Source organism: Acipenser ruthenus, chromosome 31, assembly GCF_902713425.1.
Source record: "Acipenser ruthenus chromosome 31, fAciRut3.2 maternal haplotype, whole genome shotgun sequence".
NCBI classification, from domain to species: domain Eukaryota; kingdom Metazoa; phylum Chordata; class Actinopteri; order Acipenseriformes; family Acipenseridae; genus Acipenser; species Acipenser ruthenus.
In genome coordinates this window covers 9,639,800-9,658,555 of record NC_081219.1, presented here as the reverse complement: position 1 = coordinate 9,658,555, position 18,756 = coordinate 9,639,800, and the positions used below count along the sequence as shown (strand labels likewise).

Sequence of the window (18,756 nt, the reverse complement as noted above, 5' to 3'; positions counted from 1 at the left end):
GTAGTTGAAAAAACGCTATTGCACTTATGATACTAGATTTTTATTTCACCCAATTCAAGCCTGCCTGTGGATACCGTTGCCACTGCTTCAGGATTTGGCAACATGCAATGCCTTGAAGTCAACATTGCGTGTACTTTGTCGCCCTCTTGTGGGAAAAAGAAACTTAATTTTCTGTTTTACCTTCAGTTTCCATAGTATTAAAGTAGAGTTGATAGCTTTTACATAATACTCATAAATAACGCATAACTATATCTTTACATAAACCTGCCTATTTGGATAGGGGGCAGAAAAGGTTGCAAAGAGCTAAGAAGCTTGTGTCTCTGCAATTAACATTACCTTTGGGGAAAGTAAACACACAGACTCTAACCAAGTCAACATATAACTTGCAAAAAGTACAATGCATAGAAGGCTATGGAAAACTGTAGTAAACAGACAGCTAAGAAATTACTACAGTACATTCTATTAGACTCAAAGGCACTCAATAACACATTAAAGTGGAAGCCACAGTATCTGTTCCATACTAAATGGGTAATCAGCTGATATGATAACAAGGGGATTAACAAATAACCATTATGGGACAGTGCAGCATTGAGGAAGGCTAATGTGCAACATTAAGCTAATTATCTTGTATCTGATTAAAGTAATGTCCTGCTGTAATAAATGAGTTACATGATTGACACAAGTTAACTTATCTCACTTCGAGATACAGTTGTGTGTTTTAAATATTTATTGGGAATATGAAAGACTGGGTTTATTAAACTCCCATATACATATATACCATAGAAATGTTTACCTCAGTTAACCATAGCTTTGTATGCTTTACCATCATTATTTGTTCTTTATCGTGATTGCCTTTGTTCTACCATGCATTAAAATACTTTAACATGTATTATAACACTTTGTTTTTTCCACTAAATACCACAGTAAACTGTACAAGGGTTGATGATGTTAACACTGTAACCATACAGTGTTTTTTTTTTTTTTTTTTTTAAATAAGAAATATAAACCACAGATTTGGCCATTTGAAGATGTCTTAGGACATTTCAACATTGAGCCACCAGATGGCGCCATATACCTAAACTTGAGTGTAAAAATAGACTGATCCGAATGTGCAGGTTTTTGCGCACCGTAGCACCTTACGAAGACATATGCCTTTTTTAATAATTCCTATATTAGAGTCCTTATTGCATTAATTCATTTGGAGTACGATAACTGAAGAAAATACAACACATATGCGTGAGGTAAATACGAAATAATTCAAGTATTCCAAATGTGAGACGATTTAAGTCAGTTTAATACATATTATATTTACTGTCTAGCACGAAAAATGCAAAATATTGATGCTGCATAAAAAATATCACTGAACTACAATCCCCACAAGGCACCTCATATGAGCCTTTTCCTGGTCAAAGGTGAAAGTTCAGTCTCTCAACTCGTAGACCCGAGCAACAAAACAAGCAGCAGCTGGCCTGGTGGGTAAATATAGTAACTATCCAGTAAATAACAGCACCGCGCTCCAGTGCCACCCGAGAACCCAGCGGCAAGTCATTAAAATGGCGATAGAGTAAGAGCGGAGGGCTTTTCTTTTTATCGAGGTGTAGACACAAGCCAGTCGGGCTGTAGAGACGGAAAGCACCGATGTTTGTGCAGGAGGAGAAGATTTTCGCAGGGAAGGTGTTGAAAGTCCACATCTGCACCATTGAAGGGGCAGAGTGGGTGGAGGAAGTAACAGATGACACTACCATAGAGAAACTCAAGGAAAAGTGCTTGAAACATGTACGTTTTTCTTTTCTTTTCTTGAAAATCTACACCGAGCAACGAGTGAGGCAGGGGGCCATATACTAGATAATGACAGCTATTTCATATCAGCATGTGTGAAGGGTAGGCCCCGTTAAACCGCTCATATTATTTATAGAAAAAGGTTTAAGTCTATTTATAATTTAATTTACCGTTACGTTCAGACGTTTTGAAGTGAGCAAGTCTTTATGTAATGGTTCTGTTTTTTGACTTTCGATAATCACGTCTATGCATCAGTGACACTCATATATGCTGTCGCAGTGAGTCAGCTTATTACCGTGCTGTCACACTAAGTTTAATTCAGGTTCATCGACCGATAAAGCTTTGACATTTCGTTTGTTGGGTTACATTTTAAAGGGGACACGCATTGTTGATGGTGTTGATACTGCTTTTCTGTTTTAGTGGGTTTAAAAAGATCCTCGGTGCTGTCAACCTACATCAAGAGTAAACACGCTTAAACTAAAAGTATAAACCCGACACGAGAGAATGTAAACTTTTAATAGTAATGCGGAGATTCATATGGTCTATTTATTTTGTTACTGTTTGTTTTCTTGTGAATGGATTGTTACTTAATCTTACGGTTTTTTTTTCTTTTTCTGTAGCATATAAATTGTGGAATTTAACTGAATCGATCATGAGTGTATGTCACAGCTTTATTCTGTTGCAAAAATACTCGCTGTTCTCTTCTAGTGTGTACAAGGAAGCCTAGAAGACCCAAAAACTGTGACTCATCACAAACTTATCCATGCTGATTCTGAAAGAGTGCTAACAGACACTAAAACTGTAGGAGAGGAGAATATTAAAGATAAAGGTATGTGGTTACATTATAGTGGCACATTTACAATAAAGTACAGCTTTATGTAGTCTCTCTCTCTCTCGTTTTCATATAAAGTACACTAATTGTTTCTCTTGTTCTAGATGTCTTGCTGTTAATTAAAAAGCGAGCCCCCCCTCCACCTCCCAAGATGCTCGATGTGTCTGCAGAGGAAAAGGTAGCTTACTTTCCTTCATTGCTTGTAAAAGTATTTATAAAAATACAATACGTTGCCAACTGCAGTATTTTGCAATCAAATATACCAGTGTGACTGTATGGTGCTAATTGGGAAGATGTATATGCCTTAACAATTTGTTGGGACCTATGTAAAGTTTAAAATTAAAGATTTTTCCCACCCTTTTATGTACAGTTTTTGGCCCAGTGGAGTAGTAAAGTATTCATAGAATTGTAGCAGCTGCCAAAATGGTAAAGTGAGTCAGTAACTAAGACCTTACAGTTGATCTCTGAATAGATTACAGTAGTCTGACATGACATTCTACAGTAATCATATGATTTCTTTATGAAATATACCGTTGCCTTAGGCTGAGCAAAGGAGCCCTATGGCCTTTTAAAAAGGTTTGTCTGTTGTCACAAGGGAAATAATGCAGGGGGTTCTCCAGAATATTTTAAGGGAAGAGAGCCAAATTAATACTATAGGTAGGTTTGAAGTGCTGGGCTCATGTTTTCATTATATACAGTACCTGTATGTACTGTCAAGGTTAGCAGGTAAGCATTTGTCCAGTGTGGACCTACACACTATTTTTAGTTAATTGTCCATCTTACTAAGAGGATTACTGTGTGTGTCTAAAATTATTTTGTGGTTGGATATGGGTACACTAATATATTTTATTCCCAGCAGATTATTATGTATTTATTTTATTTTATTTAATCCTTGTAGAAAAAGCAGGAACAAAGAGCTCCAGACAAAGATGCCATCTTAAAAGCAACAGCAAGCCTACCTACACGCCATTCTGATCGGACTGTCGCGCAACACAACATGCGAGATGTAAGTTACTGAGTTTGTAAGGGCTGTGTTTTTAAATAAGCATGGAGTTGTTCAGAAGAGTCTGAAATGTCAAAACATAAACCATTAAAAACCTCTGTTAATGTTCAGGGGTTTAGAATTTGATCTAATATTACTGTGTTGGTGGGTATGAAAAGCTCCCCTTCCACTTCTAAGAATAATAGAGATCATATTTACCTATTCTACCTTGCTTGGTGTCAGGATATTTAGAGGTTCATGGACAGGCTGTGTCATCTGATAAAGATGGTACTTGCTGTAGCAGCAAATCATCCTGGGCATCAGAATCCAATAAATGCTTTAGAGTTTAGGATCTTTCTAAGGAACATTGGGTAAGTTAACGGTAACTGAATTATTTCTCTTGGTGAATTGTAACGTTGTTGCACTGTGCTTGGCCGTGACTAGATACCCCATTCCTTATTCTCATGGAAAATACAATTGATACAGGTGGCTGGATATTCAAGGTGCCTTTCTTGGGGTTTACAGACCCCTTAAATCAGAGGACCTGAAGATTTGTACATGCACATTGTAGATGGGGGGGACCCTACATTCCCATAGGCTCCTTTTCTTGTGAGCTACAGTATCTGCACCAGTTGTCCTGCATTGTTCCACCTGTCTGATCATTTCGTGGAAGATAAATACGTTTTAATTAAGAGAATGTACATGTGTTCAGGTGAGTGTGGATGATGTCGGAAAGGAAACTACAAAAGCAGAGCTAGATTAGTTATCCAGGCACAGTTTATGTTACAGCAACATATTTCAGAACCCTTTTAAAGCTGCTTTTCAGATTATATTGTAACTTTAATGATGAAGATATGCAATCGTGGAACAGCAGAGAAGAAATATTTTGTGTAAGATTTTTTGGCGCAGTGGGATAACTAGTATATTTAAATATTAGTAAATAGTAGTAAAAATGTACCGACAGTATCCTGTACAGTATGTAGTTTTAGAGCTTGTGAATTGTCCGCTGAATTTTTAGTCTGGCAATAAAACATGCTTAAACCTAAAAGTACTGAAACTGTTCTGTTTTTCTTTTGACTGTCATGGAAATGCAAGGCAGTACCCTTTTTTGGACTTAAAAAGGTTTGTTCCAGATTAATTACCTGTATTTAAAGTTAAGGATCAGTGTCGAAACATTTACCTTTGTGTCTTAAAAAAAAAACCAACTAAAAACTAGCATATCAATACATACAGTTTACAAGGGAGCATAATATACTGTAGTAAATGCACTCGTTTCAAAATGTGATTTACCTGCTCTGCAGTTTCCTAACTTGAGGTCGTAGCGTCTTGAAAAGTTCTTACTCAGCTGTTTGTTTGTTTAGGTCATCTTTAGTTTTTGTCAGCATATTTTTCCACACTCAAATGCTTGTAGAAACTGTGTCCGTGATCTCTAGAACTCTAATGTAACCACGAGTTTGAAATACCAAATACACATTTTTATAGAAATGTATTAGAACATCAAAACATACATACAGTTTTGTTTTTGTGGGGTTTTTTTGTACAAAGTTTTAGAACAGAATAAAATTACAATATACTGGCTGGTATAATATTAAATAACTATTTGAATCACTCAAACATTCTCTGACACCAAATTATATTTTCCTTCTTCAATGTAAAGGCCATGGCATGTCAAGCTTATCAGGCAGTACATTTGTATTCATTTTCTTCATTGTGTAGTTTATTCATTTGAAAGGGACCATTTTAATGTGGGTACGTGGATAATAAAGTAAAGAAACTTAAAAAATGCAATGAAAGAAATCAGAAATCAAAAGGTATTCTGGTTACCATTTTATTCAAGGTAACTAAATCTGTAACCACCTTGCTGTTACAGCCTCACTGAAATTCATTTCTGGTGTCTCAGTTTCAGACAGAACTCAGGAAAATCCTTGTGTCGCTTATTGAAGTGGCACAGAAACTGCTGGCACTGAACCCTGATGCAGTAGAATTGTTTAAGAAGGCCAACGGTAAGAATAAAATTAGTGTCACACTGAAGTGAATTATAAAGAAACCTGTCTGGCAGGAAGCTCTTCCATTTTTTTATTTATTGCTATTGCCCGTACATATTTTGTTTGTTAATATATAATATTTGATTCATTTTGCTTAGGAAGATTATTCTATATCACACCACAAAATACTTTTTTAATATAATTGCATTTTAATTTAATTTGTACAACTCTGGAATAAAAATCAAATGTAAGAGACTTATTTATTTGCCAAGTTTAATATGAAATTGCATTATCCAACATAGTTAATATCTATTTTAATGGGGTTTCTGTGGAAGTAATGGAGAAACACATAGGGTACCAATCGTTTTATGGGATAAAATCCTATATAAAAGTATTATAAACCTGTTAAGGATGTTTGTATACCAGCAACACACTGTACTTGTCATAGTATCTATACTTTGTATATAATGATTACAACACCAATGTGTAACATCATGTTAGGGTTACACTGAAATATATGTTCAGAGCTAATACTCCATGAAAGTCTGTGTGTACGTATCTAGTCCTGTGTTTTCGTACTTTCAGCCATGTTGGATGAAGATGAAGAGGACAGAGTGGATGAGATGGCACTCCAACAGCTGACTGAAATGGGGTTCCCAGAGCGCAGAGCTGTTAAAGCACTGCGTCTTAATCAGTGGGTATCTGTCGGTCTCGCCCTCACTTTCTATACAGAGGTGTTTTGAGTAGATAACGCTGTTAGGTCAGTATAAGCACTTCATATTCATAAAGCAACACCCTAGTCAATTAGAAGCTTTTCAGATCTAGAGAGGACACAGTAATGATGAATTAAAACTTTCCTCAAGCAGTGATGGGTCGCATTTGAAACTCAAGGTAAGCTACCAGAAAGATGTTAAACTAAATAGTGTACTGCAGCAAAACAATTGTGTTTACTGCTGGAGAAGGTTAGCAGTGACTGAATTGATATGTGTGTGAAATTACAAAGCAGCTCACAGCATCACAATGTGCTCCCTTTTTGTTTGCAGTATGTCGGTGACGCAGGCGATGGAGTGGCTATTCGAGCATGCAGACGATCCCACCGCTGATGCCCCTGTGACTGGCCAGGAGTCAACTGGAGCCACTGCTGGACCTTCAACCACCGCAGCAGCAGCAGCAGCATCAATACCATCATCATCATCAGCAGCAGCAGCATCAATACCATCATCATCATCATCATCAGCAGCAGCAGCAGCAGCTTCCAATGCAAAGGTTGCTTTAGAAGCCAACACTGAATACTCGAAGCAGGACGAGCTAACAGACATCTTTAAAAGGATCCGAAGGAAAAGAGAATTTCGACCAGATTCACGAGTAGGTTGTTCCAAAGGCATTTTTAGGCTAGATTCTCCGAACCATTTTACTACCAAACGTGATTGGCACAGTTTTTTCAGGTAGTAAAATGCACCCAATGAAGTTAGCAAACCAGAAATATACAACTCGCACATTTAAGTTGGGTGCTTGTGAGTAGTGTGACGTAGTTTCTTCAGTTCGTTTTGTGTTTTTACCATTCAGACAAGTGTAACGCTAATGACGATTTGGAGTAAATTGCTTTGAGAATCTAGTCCTTCAGCTGATATGGGCCCTACATTTTAAGGTATAAATCTTACAATAAAGTACTCAGATTTTTTTTAAAAGAAATGCTAGTATTACATCATTCTTTTTTTTTGTCTTTGCCTGACGAGAAAAGATTGATATATCTTAAAAGATAGCTATAGCTTAAAATATATGATCTATTTTGCTTTCCTGAGTTAGAAACATAGTATTGTCTGAATACATCCTGGACTATATTTAATGGCTATGTCCTTATACATAACAAGGGTAATGCTATTGTTTTGTGTTTTAAAATAGGATAATATTTTATGTTGAATATACAGTGACTCTGCCACCACTGGCCATTGCATATGTTTTTGTAGGGCATTCCATGGCTAATCACATAGACGCCATAATGCAACATTAAATGTTGATTCTCTGGGCAAAAAGGACAAGAAATTGTACATTTATATATATTATACATCCTAAAAATGCTTAGTGAAATTGATTTATTGAGTTTCTGTATTTTGTTACTGAACAGAAAATGAAATAACCCTATGCAGTGGTAGAATATGCAGACTTGTTGGCTCCACTGTATATCATTTGCTTGCAAACCCATCTTTGTTCTGGTTTGTGTTTCTCTAGGCAGTCATTGCACTGATGGAAATGGGATTTGATGAAAAAGAAGTTGTTGATGCCCTGCGAGTAAATAACAACCAGCAAGATGCAGCTGTGAGTGTTAAATTGATTTTGGCGACATCATTTTCTTAGGTAATGTAAGAAAGAGACATAGCAGCCATGTAAGCAGGCTGTGCGCAGCATCACTTTCTTAATGACTTCCCTGTAGACATGTATCAGTTTAAGTTGATCTGTCATGAATAGTATATTGACTTTCACTGCAAAAGCCAGAGGGAGCCATTAAACTGAACAGCTTTATTATTTTTTTTTTCTACTATGGTTTATATTTTACAATAGCAAAGGAATATGTCGATAGTTTTCATTATGCAGTAATGTACCTGAACATGTCTATAGAAATTGTATGTAGGCCAAGATACTCAAATATACTACTTTACACAAAACACATTACCCCCACTGCATGATTCCTAGTCATCAAAAAGTATGCAGGCATGGTTTCAATCAATTAATCAACATATTACTTAATGTATTTTATAGTACAAAAATAGGCAGATATAACTAGAAGCTTTCCTAGAACACTAACAAAAAACTCTTATCACAAATGTAATTCTGTAAAGCCATAAATATCTGCAAGCCTTTTATTATGCTTTTTTCTGAGCAAAATAGGTTTTATGGGTGTGATGCGCCAAATAATTTGCTCTCAAATATTTATGGCTTTACTGTAATTTACATAAGAGGAAATAGAGTATTTTACTTTCAATAGAATTCTCAAACATTAAAAAAAAAAAAAAAAAAAAAAGGCAGAATATATCAGCTAAGTCTCAATATTTAACTTAATATTTAACTTCCAAAATATAACGTTTTTAACACAACTGAAAAAAAACACCACTGGCAGGCCGTGAATTTATCCTTGAGATGCTGTTTGCACTGAAAATCGATCAGCACCATTTGAAGATCTGGACATTACAGGAAAATGGGTTTGCAAATAACTGAAAGATGTTTCGATGAGACTGGAAGTCTTGAAATCAAGTCAGATTAATTTATCAGGTTTGTTAGTTTTTCATTGTAGTTGTAGTCTTCATCATCAAATTAATTGCTGTGTAACTCTTGAATCTCGTGGCATGCAGTGAAGAGAACAACATTTCTGTTTGACACATATTGCTGCCACAAATTCAACTTGGCTTTGAAAGCTGTCACCTTTTCATTGATTAGTGCTGCGATCTGCTTTGGCCCTTGGAGTGTCTTGTTTAAAATGTTCATTTGCTTGGTGAGGTCAACAAGAAACCAAAGGGGATTACTTAGCTTCTCCTCGACATGAAGAGGAGGAGCTAATAGGAGGCTGTGTGGTCCAGTGGTTAAAGAAAAGGGCTTGTAACCAGGAGATCCCCGGTTCAAATCCCACCTCAGCCACTGACTCACTGTGTGACCCTGAGCAAGTCACTTAACCTCCTTGTGCTCCGTCTTTCGGGTGAGACGTAATTGTAAGTGACTCTGCAGCTGATGCATAGTTCACACACCCGAGTCTCTGTAAGTCGCCTTGGATAAAGACGTCTGATAAATAAACAAATAATAATGAAGTCCTGTATTGATGCCAGTGAAAGAACTGCTTCAGCACTGTCCCACGACTCAGCCATCGTACATGGGTAAAATACAGTAAATTGTCATACTGCGATTCCAACTCATTTAACAAGGCATGAAACTGTCGATGCTACAGGCCCCTGCTGCGGATGAAATTCACACTTAACAATGCTCATTACGTCTTCTAATTCTGCAACTTTTCCACATAATGCCTGTTGATGCAGAATCCAGTGTAAGAAAATTGGTACTTTTGCACCATCTGTTGTAATCCCAGTTAGTTTCTTCCAAGGTACTTCTGCACTTTCCAAGGCTTCTTGAAGTTTAAAAAAAAGCCCTTTCCTGTGGTTGTGTTGATGTCTGATAAACATAAAAGCTCTTCAATGACATTAAAGTCCTGGGTTATTCCTGTTACAAAAACCGCAAGCTGTGCCAATGACATATGTGCTCTCATCCAAGGCGACTGAAAATGGACAAAACTCCTTGGCTTTTTCTTTAACCTTCAGTTTAATATTACCTGCCATTTCGGCAATTTGCTCAGCAACCTTGTTACGAGACAGACTGACAGAAAATGTTATTTTTTCAGGGCATACTACATCGGCTGTTTTAAGCATGCGCCTTTTAACAAATTCGCCACCTGAAAAAGGTTTAGCAGCACATGCAATCTATTTGTTAACAATAAACTGGCCTCCACAGCACTTTCATTTGTTCTTCTCATTTTCAGCAAATCAGACATATTGCCATGCCATCAAATAATCATTTGTCCAACGATTTTGGAATCTTCTTGTGTTCCGCCTCCACCTTTCACTTCCATGACATCTCTGGCAACTGATTTCAAATTTTACACAAAGTAAAATAAGTAGTTTAAACAAGCCTTCACTTCGCTATCCTAATCAAAATTAAGTGTGCTGTGCACTTACACGTGTTTGTGAGAACGCAATTTTATCAATGCAATTTTAAGAAACTAATTGGCGGGCTGTCCAAACTTGCCCCACAGGGCGTATGTTGGACATCCTTGAGTTAAAGGGCAACTGTGTTCACATCTGCCACTGTTCAGATCTGGTCATTCTTCTCTATATCGTATTGTTTTGTGGATGGATCTCTTGTCTGTAGAGCTGAAAACCACAGTATTTATCCACACGGTTCAATGCTTAAAGATGTTTGGGTCACTTTTTATAAAAAAATGAATAGTTGTGTGCAACAAGGCAACCTCTGATCTCGACATTTCAAACCATTGCGAACAAGTTAACCATTGAGAACCAAGAGAACAAGTTCAATTTATCTTGCAATCTCAACACAACAATTTAAAATGCAGGCTTCTATTATTTTTTATAGTAGCCCAAGGTTAAAATCATCAGTTCATAGTCTTAGTAATGAAAGCAGGCAGGGTAAATTAATAGGAGACATGGCAGCTTTATGGTTGAGAAAATAGAGTTGTTTGAAATGAACTAAAAGCATGTTTTTAATTCCAGTGTGACTGGTTGCTGGGAGACAGGAAGCCCTCGCCAGAAGATTTAGATAAGGGTATTGACACAAACAGCCCCCTGTTTCAGGCCATCCTCGAAAACCCTGTTGTACAGCTTGGACTTACCAACCCAAAAACACTTTTAGGTATGTAGCACATCGTGAAATCTGATCTGTTCATAGAGATGTTGGGGCTGCTCATATTAGCTTAGTTACAAAAAGAATATTGCTAAACGAGGGTTGAGTTACAGAGGTTTATAACGATAGAAACAGCGACATGATATATTTGCAAATGGATTGTGGAGGAGGGGTTGGTATGCCATTATTTTTACACTGCTGAAGCTGCAGATCCCTTGAAATAAGTCGTATATGTATCTTGTATATGGAGTAACTTGTCCTCCTGTCCATCCATTGTCTGAACTTCACTCTTACAATTATGTACGTGTGGTAGATGTAGCTCAGAGCGATCTACTTTATCATGATCCAGAATTAGAGCTATCACAATTTACCAGTGTCACGAATGTAAATGTAAACATCTGAAGTTCATTCTTGTTGACTTAACTTTGTAGCTGTCTTCTTTGAACCCCCCTCTTGTTCCCACAGCATTTGAAGACATGCTGGAGAACCCGTTAAACAGTACTCAGTGGATGAACGATCCCGAGACGGGGCCTGTAATGCTACAGATATCTAGGATCTTCCAGACACTAAACCGCGCATAGGGTCTACCTCCTGCCTGGGCGGGCAAGCTGTCCTCGTGCTGTAGAGTGCACTGGAAACTAGGTGGGCTCTGTGCAGTGGGAAAGCAGCAGTGACCCTCTGTTTTAATAAGGGAAGTGTGTGTGTAGATGTGACTTCAATCTACTTTTGCCTTGCGAATGCAGTGCTGGAAGTGACATGTAAATGGGGTGGGATGACAAAGGATTCATTGATTTATTTATAATACAGGAGACACTTGTAAAAACCAACGTGAACACTTTTTGTTACAGTTCTAAAAATATTGGGTTGTTAACTCTTTTTAATTTAAACTGTTGGTCTAAGAGACAATAAATCATCGCCATCATCAAAGTTTACACAAATGTATTTTGTATTTTTATTAAGGTAGTTCACATATAAACCATAGAGTTTATTTTTCTCTCTAAGTGTAGTAGTGTCAAGTAAATGCTTTCCTCTTTCCTGTTTTTGTTTTCTTTTTTGTGAATCTGTTAGTTATTTGTGATGTACTCAAGTGTATTCTTTTTGATGGAAGTCTATGGACCATATTCACAAAGCATTAGCACATGTGTAAATACAATTTAATGACTTGCTGCAGCTTTGTGAATACTCCTCACTGTGTTACTACAGGTCCAGATTTGTTGATAAATATCCAAGCCCACGTTTTGCAAATTATAGACTAGTCATATATCAATCCTCAGGACCTTCTGTGCATTTCTGTAAGAGTTTAAAATTGGCTGTTTTCTGTCTTCCAACGGCATGGCGTAACATAAATGCGGTAAGCTTTTAAAAGTTTAATAAAAAATACTAATAGTAAACAATACAAGGCATTATAACATTGAAATTGACTGCACATAAAGTAAAATACATTTCAGCCCCCAATTATAAACTGCTACTGTATCTTTTTAAATTCAAGTACTTGGTGAATTCAGTATAGTTATGAACCTTATTGTAATTTTATTGTGGCAGTTCAGTGTGTCTAGTCAGGTAATCAGGGAAAACACTGCAAAGTGTTGATTCTATTTTACCCCAAATGCATATGGAATACCCATTATTTGTTTAACGTTGTTGTATTATTGTCCAGTTCCGTTTTATTTGAACCTTGTGTTGTCCATTTTTAGTATTGTTTTAGTTTTTTTCATTTTGTATCATTTTTTAAATTCATTTCTATATTTCTTTTGCTATGATTGAACCACATTTGGTGTTTTATTTTATATTTTAGTGTGCCCAGTAATTTTACCCCCAATTCTTGGATTTTATTTTTTTTTCTTCCAATTATAATTTGTTCCTGTCACCACAGCAATTCCCCACACAGCTCATGAGATCAAGATTCAGTGGGCATCCTCCGATCCCACGACCAAGCCAGTTTCCTCTTTTACACCCAGGAACTCGAGAGAGGATGTAAGCGAGCTACCGGCCTCTGGAGGACAAAGGCCAGCCCTGCAGGTGTCCGCTCTGACCTCACTGGGCGCCTGGCCAGCAGGGTCCGCTGTAGCGTGATGAGGAGAATCAGTCCCTGCTGGTTTTGCCCCCCTAACCCACAGGAGCGCCAGAGCCAATGCTACGCTCCCTTCGGAATACCTAGCACAGTCTGTCAACGCCTCACAGCCAGGACGCAAACCTGCGCTGTATGATCCCCTTTGCACACCACGAGTCTGTGCTTTTACCAGGTGAGCCACTCTGACTCCCTAATTTCAATTTTAAATACTGAAAACAGTAGCTCTGGTAAATTTCCACGCTGGCATAACAGTAGCATTGTTTCTTATCCTATTGACCCAAGACATCCGAAAAATAAAAACAAAAACAATATCGACTGACAATACACTCCTTGTTCCAAAATAGTGGCAACTAAAAGTTGTGTTTTATAAGTGTCTTCCTTCCTTAGCCTGGCGTGACATGTCCCACAGTGTTTGTAGTATGTGGTTTAAAGGCTTTTGTTTATGGTGTGTTAATCAGGTGCTCTGATAAGTTTAAATGAATGCAGTATTTTTTTTATGATTTAAAAAAAAAAAAAAAGGCAGGACTTTAAAAGGGAATATGAGTGAATTTCTATGATTTATTTTAAATATAACTTGTGACAAAAGGATCGGCAGTTATTCATATTTTTATTGTTGATGCTGAAACATTGACGTGACTTTAACTTCATTTTGGGGAATAATATGCAGGTTTGATATTCATGAAAAGGCTCTAGACTACTGTTTTCTTCTTTACAACAGTCTAAAACAGATTCAATAATATAAATTAAGTCATAATACAGGCTTTGAATTACTCCTGAGTTAAAGGGTTGTGAATATGGCCTGTGTATTTTTTAATAACCACTTATTCCATTATGGACTGCTTTTATTTATGAATAGATAGATAGATAGATAGTTAGATAGATATAAAATCTGAAGTACAGAGAAGGCAATACTCAAAAGCCCATTTTAGCTAAAATAAATCTTTCGGACATGAAAACGCTTTTGTCTGTGTATAGGGTAATGGGAATTAGTTACTTTACTATAAGTCCTTGTGCAAATCGATTTATTTCCTATGATCAGTGCGCCAACCTTATAGAATACACCACAGAACAAACCTTTTTAGAAACTAAATATATATCCCATGTATTGAATGCTCGTGCCATAACTGACTGTCAACCAAACTATTATATTCTGAACTTCTGAAGACCACACACATCCTGAAATGCGTTGGTGGTTACACCTTAGGATTGCTGATTAATAAATGTTATTCATCATAAGGGTTATTTAAGTTTAAACATTCAATTCCTGTTATTCATGCACATTTCTGTCACACATTGAGTGTGTGTTCTGTGATATACTGCTAAAAATCAACCAGAATGAGGAGCAGCAGTCATTTAAATGAAGAGAATAGTTATTGCAAAGTCCCTTTAGCAATAAAGCAGTGAAAATAATACTGTTTTTTTTTCTGATATTAAATATGGGCTTCTGAGTGTTACATGTATTGATAGTAACAATTTTATGTGGTTACCAGAGTACTACTTTTCTTTTGACTACAGAAAAAATGGGTTTGTTGAATTAATGCATTGTTCACCTTGGAAACCAAATCTTATATATTAAATAGATAACAATATGTACTGTATTTATTGTATCAAAGGGAATGTGTATTTTACCTGATGCTGAATAATGGAATAAGTGGATTTAATGCTCTTTAAAAAAAACAGTGGTGTATGAGTTTGGGAAGTTGTGATAACTAGTATAATCTGTTCAACAAGTATTTATTTATATAGAGTGGAGTGTTTGTTGGCCAAAGTATTTTCTTCACATTTATGCTGCATATAGAAAGTCTGATTACATATTAGTACTGTATGTATTATAATAATCCAATATATGAATAGAAGGAAAGTCTGTTTTTATTCTTGAGAAGCATGGAAGAGTTAGCTATAAAGTATAGTATTTAATGGTAGCTAGATCGTATTGAGCCCTTGGCAGACTGTGCACTGACTGATCGTTCCCCAGTGAGCAGCAGTAGCATTCTTGTAGAATGTATTTTTAGTATTTTGTTCATTTGGGGAATTCAGATCCTCGTCTTATCTCAACACTTCCATACCAATCTGCTTGCTTGCTGCTGAAATGCTGCATGCACCTTATTCACACTTAGAATTCCTTCAACTACAGCAGTCTGCAAAGGGTCAAGGTTTTGCAGAACATCAATGTTCAGTAAGACCTTATAGAAGATCATTTGGGAGTCCTGTAGAAGCAGGGGTTGGCGCAGCAGAAACTTTGAAAAACACTAATCTGATTGCAAAGAATGCCATTACTGAATTTACAAACCATAATCAAAACTTGCCCACCCCCAAACCAGGCTCACGAAGGGCAGTGCTAACACTGATGAGTGTCTAAAAAGAAGACTGATAAAGTCTGAGGTGTTCCCTAATGCTCTACACAGAGTGAGATCCTGTTCCTAGACCAGCTTTATGAAACCAACCAGTGCTGTTACAACCTATGCAAATATCACTCTGTTTAAAAACGTTGTTTATTAAAACATTGTTATTTCTTTTTCATTTTGTTGTTGCTGTGTCCATCAAATCGAGGTGAATTTGTTTAACTGTGAAATAAATGTAAACGTTTACTACCATAACATGGCACTGTCACATTGTATAGAGAAAGCTGTGGTGCTTTATACAGTGGTATCTTTATTGAACAGAGTTTTCCACATACTTAAAGTAGCTTAAAAATGACTAAGGACTCTGTGTTAGTCCCAGTTACACCAATGCAATTTCATGCTCAGCATAAAACAGACTCGCAGATAAAATGTATATATTTTTTAATTTTATTTAAGTATTTACTTTTAGAACAGGCAATTGTATGTTGCTTCTGTCAACTTAAACAATGCTCGTATACATGGAATCTATTTTTTCTGTTTAGCCAATTTTGCATAAAAACATAAACAATCTAAGTAAAATACAGAATTATTACAATTACAATTGCAGGAACTCTAGTAAACCTAATGAGATTTTTCTTTGAAGCTTTGTAACATCATTTTCAGTTTTCATTTTAACTGGGCTGAATGCTATGCTAAACGCAAAGTATATAGCGTGTGTTGGCCAACCTTGCAGTAATTTTATCAAGTCTTATTAATACTAAGTTTTCAGGGTTACTAACAGATATCAACACCCTCCAGTCCCAATGTGTTTGTAACTTTGAGGTTCAACTTTGACTCAATCAGTATCTAAGTACAGCTACTGTTAGATCTTTCAAATAGAACCCTCTATGACATCAGTACATTGATGGACCTTGTATGGTCGTTATGTACATCATACACGGATTATGATGTACTTAAAAATGATATACATTTAGGATGTGTTTGCTAGAACTTTGCTACACCTTTTTTCTTTGTACATTTTTACACACATTCATTTTGCCAAAACCGGAAATATTACTTTACTCTGGAAAGAGAAATGTGGGAAGCCCTGTATTCATGTAAAATACCACTTCTGTTGTATTTATTTATGTATGTATGTATGTATTTATTTATTTAATTAAGAACTGTTAAATTAATACTTTTAAAATACAGAGTTTACACATGTGTCGTGCTTCAGGTTTCATTGTAACATACAGTAGTCACAGATATACTATGTCTGGTCTTTGTAAACAAATAGCCTTTTTACTGGTTGAAGTTCAATAAAGTACACACTTCAATAAACTAAGCATTACTCCATGTCTGTGAATGGTACTGTATTATCATATCATACAGAATACCAGGGGTCAGCAAATAACCAATTAACCCATCTAACTGCCAATTTAATCCCACTTCCACCTGCTAATTCCAATCATCTTATCTTTGTAATACTGTTTCCGTTAGACAGCTGCGTAAACAGGCTTGTGTTGGAGCACTGGCAATCTAGGGGATAAACACTAATATTGCAATTCAAGAAGTGGTAAAGATATGGGTCTCCAGTGACTGTATAAAAGCACTACAGGTGGAGTGCAGAGTGAGTCCTGTCAGCATGATTCCTGATGGTGCCGAGTTGAACTTCTCTGGGGGCCCACAGAGAACACTGCATTGACCTTTGTGCTCCTGGAATATTGTCTTGGAATAGTTAACCTCATTGTGCTTCAGTGACCCTCTATTGGTCAGGCTTCTGGGTTCAGTGGTTTAGTTTGGGCAGGTGAAAAGAGGCACGTGGCTTGACACAGCTGGAGGTTGGCTGTTGATCTTCAGTGCTCCAGGTCGGTAAGTGGGTTGCTGTGGTGAGGCAACATTTCAATTGGGCAGAATAACAGGGTTAAATAACTGATCAAATAAAAAGATTATTAAACCTCTGAGCTGTAATTATAGGCTGTATTTAATCTTCCACAAAGATGGAAGTCTCTTCCTCTCATTCAACTTCTATGTTCCAGGCATTAGGACCTCACATAGTCTCTCCTATTATATGTACAGCACAGAACACAAGTGCAATGCTCATCTGGGGTCCTGTTACTCAGAGTCCTATTATTTTATACTATAAAAGTCTCGAAGTGTATCACAATAAGTAAGACCCATGTAACCTTTAAGGGGGTCCCGACTTGAAGAAGTTTAAAAAGTAAAATAAATTATTTCAATTTCTCACCACTAGAGGGCAGTTTGTCTTTGTATACTTGGGTCTGTGGTAGAAGCAATCCATGCATTTGCACCTGATTATTCCTGACTCGTTATACAAACACAGCAGGTGTTCGTTGATGATGATATGAAAATCCAATCTATGGATTGCAAGTTATATTTACTATTTAGGACTGAAGTTCCTTTAAATTATCCAGTCATATATTAAACAATGAAAGAGCTACTTGATGAATAATATACAATGTGATCCTTTTAAGCCTGAAATGCATTGCTGTTTGGATGAGAAAAAAAAAAAAGATTTAACAAAAGGTACATTGTTGTGATCCTCACACATTACAACCAACACTGCCCTTTCAAGAATCTGCAATCTTCTGTCTACCATTACATCATCAGTGTGAAATGACTTCTAACAAGCCTGCCCCCTACTGGTTGATTTTAGTGTTTCATTTTCAATAAGCTCATGAGCTACACTACAAACTGTGGATATACTGTATGTGTATTCCTCTGGATACAGATCAGATGCACAAATACATATTGTAGCTGTTTTTCCTTATACTTTGATGTATTTAAAATTTCCCTAAATATAACTATAAAAACACAATGGTGGTATATGTAGTAATACTTTAAAGAAACTTATAAACAATATTTTAATAATGTCTTTCTCTAAGAAGACATTGAGAAAGACCAAAATGTTTGTCACTGTATCTACTGTCATCTACTGTATTTGGACCACACAAATTAAAGCATTCTTCAATAGATGATTTTTAAATCTAAAGAATATGATTATGACAGACAGATGTGATCCATGCATAAGGGTCCACATTTTCCACATCATTCTAATAAACGTATATATGTTTAACAATATACACTGTATATGGATTTTGTTAGTGTGGTCACTATAGATAGGATGTCTTTGTATATATGTTTAACCTCCTTATAATGCATTATATTTGTAGTCTAAAACAATGAATATAAAATCATGCACTAATTGAATACAAAAATCTCAGTTCATTGTGGTTTAATCAAGGAGGATAACACCTTGCATGCTATTAAAAGATACCGGCACCACCAAGGGGTAGCACATTAATATTTATCATTGAACAAGGTGACACTTAACCCTCCCCCACAGTCTTACCTTTCACTATACACCG

At 36.5% G+C, this 18,756-nt stretch overlaps 1 protein-coding gene across 2 annotated transcripts; it reads left to right on the top strand.

Annotated features, from left to right (window-relative positions):
• Positions 1–1,395: 1,395 nt before the first annotated feature.
• On the top strand, positions 1,396–16,723 carry LOC117964715 (ubiquitin-associated domain-containing protein 1-like). Of its 2 annotated transcripts, XM_034909204.2 has the most exons (11): positions 1,396–1,776; positions 2,488–2,608; positions 2,716–2,789; positions 3,510–3,617; positions 4,689–4,715; positions 5,494–5,596; positions 6,164–6,272; positions 6,622–6,943; positions 7,808–7,894; positions 10,846–10,984; positions 11,441–16,723. In XM_034909204.2, exons 1-11 carry the CDS (start codon positions 1,639–1,641, stop codon positions 11,554–11,556), a joined length of 1,344 nt encoding a protein of 447 aa, XP_034765095.2. In that variant the 5' UTR covers positions 1,396–1,638; the 3' UTR covers positions 11,557–16,723. The 2 variants fall into 2 exon arrangements, with proteins under 2 accessions (XP_034765095.2, XP_034765096.2); XM_034909205.2 differs by lacking the exon at positions 4,689–4,715 and having other exon boundaries at positions 1,398–1,776.
• Positions 16,724–18,756: the final 2,033 nt, after the last annotated feature.